The 10,548-nt window shown below is 41.1% G+C and overlaps 1 protein-coding gene across 1 annotated transcript; it reads right to left on the minus strand.

Annotated features, from left to right (window-relative positions):
• Positions 1 to 4,443: 4,443 nt before the first annotated feature.
• enam (enamelin) lies at positions 4,444 to 8,124 on the minus strand. Its single transcript, XM_049567669.1, has 4 exons — positions 8,071 to 8,124; positions 7,897 to 7,926; positions 7,210 to 7,293; positions 4,444 to 5,126 (listed from the first exon to the last, which is right to left on the minus strand). The coding sequence occupies exons 1-4, from the start codon at positions 8,122 to 8,124 to the stop codon at positions 4,737 to 4,739; spliced, it is 558 nt and encodes a 185-aa protein (XP_049423626.1). The 3' UTR covers positions 4,444 to 4,736.
• Positions 8,125 to 10,548: the final 2,424 nt, after the last annotated feature.

The following is a 10,548-nucleotide window of genomic DNA, read 5'->3' on the forward strand; positions in this document are numbered from 1 at the left end:
GGGCAGGAGGCAGTGGTGGTGGATGGGTCCAACAAACATCGACTTTCATCTGGGAGAGCGGTGTTTGTGTCCCGTAAGATTATAAAGCCTAATCCCGTTCTTTTTCCTGAACCCAACCACGTGCATTTGTTGTTGAAGGAAACAAAAAACATAAATTTGTGGTGTTGTACCACTCTAGTGCATTTATTTTGAAAGAGACTGTATGTAAATGGTAAACTTACTGTGAAAACGGAAGTGTATTTTGAAAGAAGACAATGCATGTGACAGACTGAACTTGACACAGCATCCCAGAACGTCAACCGACGCACCCAGGGTACCTTGCATGTCGTTTCTTGATGTGGAAAGTCAATGACCATACGCTGATATGTGACAAGGATGGAGTGAGAATGTGTTGGGATGAGAGGCTTGTGTTTGTGACAGCGCAAGATGTAAACATCAATGACATCCTCCCCAGTTGAGCTGTAACGTTAGCTAATTCAGTTTGTGCTAGGAGAGCAAGCAGTAAATGCATTCTCCCTTCTGTGTGGTGATATTCTTGGTGGGTGTAGTTAGAAAGACAATAGTTCCTACGTGAAACTGCTCACAACAAGGTCTGTGGATTATCTTGAGTAACCAGGTCATGATTTCTTGAAAGAGACATTGCTGTTGAGTTTTTCAAATGTATTTTTTCAGCACTTTGAGCACCACAAGGTGAGTGCATCTAGTTCCATTATATTCAAGAGAAGGCAGACATCTCCACGGCCGATATCTCCAACACTCTGCAGCTCACACCAAAATAATCTAGACTGATAAATAGCACTAAAGGAACTGCTACTATCATCTTAAATATGAATACTCTCAGTGTTGATACTGTTGGTTAGACAAAATCACATTTCAGGATGTCACCTTGGTCTCTGTGAACTTGTAGTGGAGAGTTTTGGCCATTTCTGACACTTTAGACCAAACAGTTAAGACAGAAATCTGCAAAAGACGCAGTCATAGATGGTTGTCTAATAGTCTCTGTGGTTTTGATGCATTGTTAGAATCAAAAGTTTAAATAGTGACATTGTGTTCCCAGCTGCATGACAACAAAAGGTGCTGTGTTCTCAAAACCCTTCATACAACTATGACAAAAATCTTCTCAAGTTGGAGAGCAAAATGGAAAGACAGCTATTCCAAAACAGTGCATCAAATCATAAGCTCACATTTTCACTCATTTAATGGTGATATACAGGAAAACTGAAAATAAAATTTGCAAACTATTTTATGCAGTATGTTTATTGCTCCACATAAGTCCTGTGATTAAATTAGACTTGCATTGCATTGCTAAAATACTGCAAAACTGTTTGTGTGGCATGTTGAAAGCTGTGTAAAAAAAAGAGCCTAAAGTCTGAAACCACAGTTTGCAGAAATCATAATCCATTCAGTTTCATGTGACTCACCTTTTCCACCTGTTAATGTCATGCGGAGTCCATTTTCCGTTGAATCCTTTGTATGCTTTTTTAAGATCTATAAGCGGGCCACTTGCAGCAGCAACACATTTCTTGTTCAAATCATTAGTTGCTTATTAAAACAATATCAAAATGTAGCCGCACAAGTGTCACCTATAAGCATTGAGTCTAACTTATTGTGTCACAGAGTCTCAGTGACCCTGATAAGGATTTGTGGATTAGAGTTGGCTGAGAAGTGGAGAGGCAAACTCACTCATCCTTCCTATTTGGCCACTCGAGTGGGAGAAGAGATTTCGTTTAAGTGAAGTTTGGACAACCTTCAGTTAACCTGTTAGTGAGGACACAGAACACTGAAGACCATTTTGTGGTGACACCCTTTTTTTCCTCTTTTATCTGTGACAGGCTATCATTTTCCTGACCATTTGCGGAACAGCAGAGGATTTAGTCTGCCTGCACACACACACACACACACACACACACACACGCACACACACACACACACAGGCATCTCCTGCTCAGTCAGCACTCTCAGCCATATCCAGCTCTGATCCTATTAGATCGTGCCGGGTATTACAGATTTCAGATCAGGTGCATCTGCTTCCTTTTACATGAATAAGAATCATGAGAGAGAAAATTAAATCTGAACCTCTATCAGTGCTGAGCGCTGCATGCTAATAGCTGGAGTTCCACCTCCCCTGTGCACTGTAGACATCCGATGGCTCAGTAGCACTCCCTGTTGGCTGACGTGGTGTTTGCTGTTTTATGACAGTACAGGAAACATCTCTGGAATTGCAATAAGTTTTATATTATATTGAATCCTTTTGGAACAAGTAGAAATTATGAGAGCTTTGAATGGTTGTGTTGTGTGTTTTTGCAGCATTAGGAGTGAAAGGAAAGGCAAAATAATGGACTCCTCACCAGTATTTTTTAGATACCATGACAGTTTTATCCCTTTACAGACATGCTCACTTTATGCTAATCCCATGCAGTTTGGGGCAATATCATGCAGTTTTTTTGCATGCAGTATAAATGTGTTACTTTCACCTATTATATTTGAATATTTCTGCAGACTGGGGTCCCTAAACAGTCTTGGAATTGCATAAATTGGGTATGACTGGAGAGCTGAGACTCTTGAGGACTTTATAAACACAGTTTTATTCATGTGTGATGATGTTAGCTCCCATAGCAGCCAGTGGCACCCCCAGTAATTTTCCATAGGTATGGCCAGATGGGGCCACTGACGATCCTAAAGCTATAGCCTACCAAATCAACTAAAAGCCACAACTGAATTTCAGGAATTTACTTATGTTTTTTATATAGGCTATTTGAAACTATGCCAATATGAAAGTTGAGCAATTGCATAGTGATGTAGGGTGAATTAAGGATGATTGGGACATGAGGTCAAATGGGACAGTATAACGATACAGGTTTTATTTTCTCACCTGATGAGCCCAAGCTGTGAAACCACATAATCAAAACAGCATGCCCTCATAGGTGTGATATCGTGTAGAGTAGGTAGGGCAAGATTCAAACAGGAAGTTGACCCTGCAATGCGTGAAGTGAGGAAAGTAACATGAGCTTTAGCTAGTTTTCAAGGTAATAAAATTCTCAGAGTGAATATATTGCACAAATTTTCTGATGGAAACATGATTATAATGTACTACTGCTCCAAAATCAATAAAAATGTGTTTATAGCATGTGTCTGTTTTTGGAATTAACCTGTTTAATCCCAAACAGGCACATGCTAAAAAGCTTTGCTAATAAAGTAAATCATCAACCTTGCAATAGAGAGCCATTGTGTGTGCTTTGTGTACTCTAGATCAGTGCTTTGCAACCTCTTCATGTGTGCAGAACCCTAATCAACCATGTCAATATTTATGGACTGGCTAGATTTTGCTAGGTGTTTTTTTGCACGCCAATTTTGCTAGCTGAACTAGCCAGTTAGCAGGAACCACCAAGCCAAACCTAACACTTAGCCTTGACCTATTAACCCAGCCTTAACTAATCCTGATTAGCATTTTTTTAAACGTCGGTGAGTATTCAATGAATTTTGGACTTCTAGGATTAAAAAAAAAAATCAAGTAGATGTGTTCAATGAGAGAATTATGGGAGGCTGTGGGAGGGAGGGGGTTGCTGTGAGAGTTGTGGATGCACTTCAGCAATAAAGTGTAACATAAATGTACATGGAGTCTTAAATCTTAATGATGAAAAGGAAAAGAAAAGTGTGCATGTGAAATTATATCAAAGCATGAAATAAATATGCAGTAAATTTGCTTACACTGGCCTAAATCAGTGATAAGATGAGCTGTCCCAATCACCCAAATGATACAAGAAAAAGAGGTTTGAGGTCAGTTTACTTAAAAGGGTATGCCATGCCGCCTTGGAATATGATAAAACTTTCTTTTCTCTTCAAATGGATAGGTAACATCGTCAGTATTACAGAAATGTGCCATTTGTTGGGGTTTTTGTTTTTATATTTATGACAAGAAAGTTTTTTTTTTACTTAGAACAAGCCCTCTTGAGTATATAGGAGAGACTCGTGGGTCCACATAGAGCCCAATATCATTCAGAAATCTTAGGCTGAGAGTACAAGGTACCCTTTTGGAAATGGCCATGCCTGTTTTTCCCCTGCCAAAATTTAGCCTAATTTTTAAGTGTTATTTAGCCCCTTGCTGGCACAGTTGGGTCTTCTTGTTTCATATGATACCAGTATCATCACTCTAGCTTAAAACTCAGCCAGCTACAGCCTTAAACCAGGATTTCCTGTGGCCTGGAGGTTCTTACATTTATTTCACACTTTATTTTTTTTCACAGAAGGCATTTTGCCATGTCACAGTAGGAAAAGCACACAAGTAAATAATAAACATCATGGTGACTGAATTTTATTTAGCTTCTTCAGTTACAGGGTCCTGATTTTGTCCATGCTGGCACTGTCATAGCTTACTGGAACACTTAGGTAGGATTGAGTCCAAATGTCTGCTGTGAAAAAGGCACACAGAGAATTGAAATCCTGGAGGAGATATATTTTTATAGTGTGTGCACAATAAGTTATGGTGCCTGTGTGCATGGCCATGACTAATCAATCCCAGCTTAACTGGAAGTACATAACTGCAAAAAGTATTTTAATTAAAGACGGAAAGAAGAACACAACAACATCTTTTAATTGTCCAATTCCGACTACAAACACACCTCGTTTGTTGTCCTCAGTCTCTACTCAATATGCCACAGCTTTTTCATCCTTTAGCAAAACCCATCCCGGTAACTGGTAACAGAGGAGCACCTAAACTGGTAATAAGAGGAAGATAACTACGCTGCGGCAGCATCTGCTACCACTCCGGTTGTGTCAATCTCAGCTGCCTGCGGGGCATCGCCGGCGTCTGCAGCATCAGCAGCAGCCACATCAAACGCCACCTCAGGGGCTGCAGGGGCCGTGTCAACAGGAACCACATCAACAGGAGGCACATCCACAACAGCTGCATCACCTGGTGCAGCGTCTGCTGGCACGTCAACCACAGCTGGTTCCACATCTGCTGCGGGGTCTGCTGCGGGGTCTGCTGCGGGCTCTGCTGGTGCTTCTTCGACCACAGCTGGTTCAGCCTCAGCTGCCTCCGCCTCCTCGGCCTCCTCTGCCTCATCAGAGTTTAGGGGGGCAGCAGGGGCACCAGGTGCTGCAGCTCTGGGGGCAGGGGCGCCATCCTGTGCCGAGAGATGGAACAAAAATGACTTAGATGTGGAGAAATTCCAGATACATTTGGTTAACCACAGAAACAAACAGGCTGGTTCAGAGAGAGCTACACAGCGTGTGAAAAAAACAGTTGTATTAAATCTTTTGTGTCTCTGAAGGAGCTTTGTCAAGCATATACAATTACTCAACTGACATCTGGACACGGGTCCAATGAAAACTGCCACTGGCTGCATAATACATAATGTTATAGTCAGCGCTTTATCCATTCAACAGACTGCAGGTCAGACTCTACTGCTTCAGTCTTTTTTCCAGTTTTAAGTACAATCCAGTACTTACCTTCCTTAGTAATACCTCTTTGGTTTACCCCTAAGATCATTACAAAGCACATATGAAAGTGAAACTGCAACCGATTCACCTCATGTCTTGATCATTTTGCTGGATTTTATTTACAACTAATGACCTGACTAATCTGTTGGCCAGCAGAGCCACAAGCAGATTATCAGACAATGGGTCCCTGGACACAGATATATGAAAGGCCTCATCACCTCTCCTCTATAGGAACAAGACACACAGACTTTATGGTGGTTTTGACTCTTTTTTTGTTGATGTTTTGTGTCTCTTTGTAGTAGTTATTCATATTTTTTAATGTTTTTATGTCTCTTTGTGGTAATTTTGTGTCTTTTTGCAGCGGCTTGGTGTCTCTTTGCGGTCGTTTTGTGTCCCCTTCTGGTTGGTATCTGTTAAGTATGCAGGTGAAAGCCAGAGAGGCCCCTGACACTTTCGGCCCTCGGGCTTGTGCCTGATAGGCCCATTCAGTAATCCACCTATGAGCTGAACATATTTGTCTCTCGCTCTCTTTATGTATCATTTTGTCATATGGATTCCTGTAAATTTATATGTTGATCTGTTCTGTACGACATCAGTGGCACATCTGTCCGTCCTGAGAGTTGCTCTTCCTGAGATTTTTTTCCCTGTTAAAGGGGAAGTGTTTCCTTATCCGCCTTGAGGGTCCAAGGACAGAGGGATGTCGTATGTTGTAAAACCCCCTGGGCTTTATTAATAAAACTGAATAGAACTGAATTTGACAGCTGTTTTTTTTTTAAAAACTAAAATAAAATAAATGAATTGTGTAAATCCCATTCAGCTGCTTCAGTTTCAGGGTCTTGGTATTGTTCATGATAATAGTTACACCTGTGTTTTTCTCAAAGGAATACCTTATCCACAAAGTGACCATTTATATATCAGTTAGTCATGTTGTTTTACCTTGAATTTGTGATGCTGACAGTGAACAAAGAATCCCAAAACTGCAAACAATTTCAATTAATTGAAGTCACTGGGGACAATGTTTGTGTTGCTTTCACTGTCAGTCCCATTCAGAGAGAGCTGAGGGCAAGGATTTGCAAAATATTTCGGAAGTACTGAGCCCGCAATTGGATAAATAAGACTTGGATTATACTGCACAAGCTGTGTGAGAGTTTGTAAAAGCCTGTTTTGATATAGTTGCTTAGTGCTTCTGATAAACATGGTCCCCAGTGACTTAAAGTAATCAACAGTGTTGCTGTTTTTGGATGCTCGCTTTACATGTGTACTTGGTTTACATGAGGCGTGTGAGAAAAAACAAATTTTCCTCATGAATTTTATATATCATGGCATTAATAATTGAATATATACATGGTCTTATTAAGGATAAAGTATTCCTTTAAATATGACAAGTCAAAATATCTGATGTGAAAAATATTTAGCTCAGCAAAATGATCAACACATGATGACTGGTGATTTTGTCTTGAATTTGTTTTGGAGGAAACAGAAACACTGCAGGTCTTTTTCTTTTTTTAAGCAGAGCTCCCAAGTGAAATTCAGAGCAGGAGAAATGCACCACAAGTAGCCTTCACCTGTGCTTCTCAGCTCAGTGTAAATCCAGTGTTTTTGTTGGTCATGTGAGACCAATCATAAAACATTTTGTGCTTTTTTTGTTTGGTCCCTTCAGCAGGAGTACCTGTAGTGACATTTATACCAACAAAGAGACATCTCCATTGGTCGTTTACCTCTGTAAACAACATTTCAGTGCAGTTCAGTATGAAGATGCCTGCTCACCTCCGTCTCCTCCTCTGATGCGTCTCCAACAGCCACGGGAGCTGCAGGGGGAACATCAGCTGGCGCGGCTTGTGCTGCATTCACCTGCATAAATAAAACATTTTCAGCTCAGGCGCATATTGCATTGTGACAGATTAGACGCTGCAGTCCTGTATGTGAGCTTACCACTTCTGCTGCAGCTGGATCAGCCTAAACCAATGAATAATTCATGAGTAAGTAAACTTAAGTAATCATGCCAGAGTTTTGTTTATATTAAGTTTTCGCAGAAATCTTAAAGTCGTGTTAGAGTCAAACAAGATAAACTTACAGGAGCAGCAGCAGCAGGCAGGAAAGGGTTTCCAAGAGCTCCCTGGAAAATAGAGATTAATGATTAATGGCAATCTATCTGAACTAATAATGATTTATATTTTTTCTTCTTCTTGTCCAGTGACACTAAAATGGACCCCCACTACCTGCTGCTGGTAAAGCCTGTACATCTCCATCCACCTCAGGGCCTCATTAGCATGTGCCGCAACCTGCTGAGGAAATACCAGACATCTCCAGACATGAGCCGCAATTAAGCCAATTATCCTCTTCTCCGTCAGACACCTATCGCACTACACATCTGATGACATGACTAAAACATGGTATGACATGCCACAGCAGACAGATGGACACAGAAACCTCACAGATAAGCAAATGTCTTACTTTTTCCTCATAGCTTTCGCTCTCCGCAACCTGCAAACCAAACAAGAGGAATGAGGAAGCAACAATGACTTAGTGCTTTTTCCTCCTTAAAGCAAAGCAGTGTTTAAAATCTTTAAAAGGGATCAAGTTGGTAGACTTAATGACATGTTTACATCATGTTAAGGAAAGACTTACAGGAGCAGCCAAGGTGGTGGTGAACAGGCACATTACGAACACCAGCAGCTTCATCGTGATTGTTCCTACTGAAAAACAGAAAAGAGACAATCTTGTTTCCTTTGTTTCCTTTTCCAGATAAAAGAAAGCATTTCTGAAATTAAAATTAAGTTAAGATAATTCGCTTTGTGTCCTTTTGCATCAGCAGGACCTTGTTCCTGACACAATGTAATCCTGTTTCCATATAAAAAGCCCATCTCACCTTTATTTCCCGGTGCAGCGAGAGAAACTGAAGTTGTGTCTCCTCAGGGATGGAAAGCAATCTACTTCATCTCTAACATGGATGCCATTTATACACGGGAACATCCTGTGACAGCCAATCATATCCAGTAAAACACGCAGAGCTATGTGTTTGAAGAAATCTTCTAACACTTTGAAAAAAAGAAAAAAGAGGCATGTAGGGTTAAGGCCCCTCTTATACTTAATTACACGCTGTGTGCAAGTATTCTTAGCACACATGCCCTTCTCTTTATTGCCCTAAAACCAAACAAAAAAAAAAAGACAAGACAGCATGAAGCTGACATAAGCACGTAATGATAATGACTGGGAGACACCACTTGGTTTGTAGGCTATTTAAAAATACTATGAAGATGTGAAGGGGAAACATGGAATATATAAAAGAATTAGGCAAGTGCTTATTGCTTTAGGCAGTTCAGAGCTGCTAGGCATAATGTTTGAAGCTCTAAATATTAAAGTAAAATGATAGTGACAAAGAGATACACTATCTAAACCCTACTACACACACTAGTAGACACTTGAGCAGTGGTGGAAAGTACACATTTTCCTTTTCCTTTGTTTAATTATTCTCATTTTATGATAGTTTATACATTTACTTAACTGCATTTCAGGTGAAATACTCTACTACGGATACAAGTTTTATAATAAAAACATTTCATAAGCTAATCAAATACAGTGTGATGTCTCAAACGGTGGTTTCTAAACTTTTTTGCTTGTGACACTTTGAGAAAGAGCAGAGTGTAGATAGTGGCTGTGTCCGAAATCATTCACTAATTCACAACTCCCTACTCACTGTGTAGGGAGTTCAATGTAGAGCACTGTGTTGTGAGCTCACCTGCAACGTGAAAAACCATTTTCGGACACTACTCAGGTTATTTACACAATTAAATATTAGTAACACAAATAAAACATGCCATATCAATGTCGGCTGGTGAAGCATCTATAACAAATACTGACATGCCTATTTGGTTTTTTGGTTTTTTTTAAATATTTTTTGGGGCTTTTTAGCCTTTAATGTATAGGACAGACAAGCGTGAAGGGGGGAGAGAGAGAGAGGGAGTGACATGTGGCAAAGGGCCACAGGCTGGAGTTGAACCCAGGCCGCTGCGGCAAGAGCCTTGTACATGGGGCGCCTGCTCTACCACTAAGCCACCCCCAGACATGCCTATTTGTGATAAAAACATGAAACTATACTGAGCGTATTTTCCCCAAATTGATAAATCGAATGACAAAGTACTTTGTGCGCTGCTCTGCTCACATTAAACATATTAATAATGTTACGCTGGCAGAAGGTAAGAGGAGAAGAGGTAAGAGCAGCGTGTCCTACTAATGTAAGTGATTTTCTGTTTAATCTTTGTTGTGTTGAAGTTTGTTTTACCGGTCAGTCATGTAATAACTTGTCAATTTAATGTGTGACATAATGCAGTATGACATTACAGCACAAATTAGAGCTGTTAGCGACCCAGCTCGCTAACATTAGCTAGCGTTTTTAGTCCTACTCTGAACAGTAACTGGGCGGCAGGGGCGGACTGGGACTAAAAATCAGCCCTGGACTTTGACTCGGCCCAGCCCACAACAACTGGTGCGTGGAAACTCATCAGCCCCAGACACGGGTGTCAAAATCCATAAATCTTAACACATGATGGTGAACATTTCTGTTAACTTTCGACATTTAGAGGCTTCACTCTCTAATTGCCTTTGTTTTTTTCCCCTCACCTTCTCAGCCCCACCCTTTTCTTTCCGTTTTTTAAAAAATTAATACCAGTAACCATACTGTTCTCTTTCACGCTGTCTCTCCCATCTGCACCTGCTGCACATGGCTGCTCGATTTGTATGCGCTTCCTTCTTCAATTTGATTGCCAGCCGGCCGGCTCATAGATATCTATGGGCCGGCTGGCATCCAATTTAAAGGCGGACTGGATGTGGAACAGTAGGTTATCAGGGAGAAAAAGGAAAAACAAACAAACAAACAAACAAAAAAAAATGACTGCTTGGCGGCCGCCGGCCATCCTTGAGTACCGGCTGTTCTGTGATTCTCCAGAACCTCCAGATGGCCAGTCCGCCCCTGCTGGGCGGCATTGTTGCCTCACAGCAAGAGGGTTCTGGTTCCTGGTTCGAACCCAGAGTGGGGGAGCCCCTCTGTACGGAGATTGCATGTTCTCCCTGTGTCAGCGTGGGTTTTCTCTGGGTACTCCCGCTTCC

The sequence above is a fragment of the Epinephelus fuscoguttatus genome, linkage group LG3 (assembly GCF_011397635.1).
Source record: "Epinephelus fuscoguttatus linkage group LG3, E.fuscoguttatus.final_Chr_v1".
Lineage (NCBI taxonomy): Eukaryota > Metazoa > Chordata > Actinopteri > Perciformes > Serranidae > Epinephelus > Epinephelus fuscoguttatus.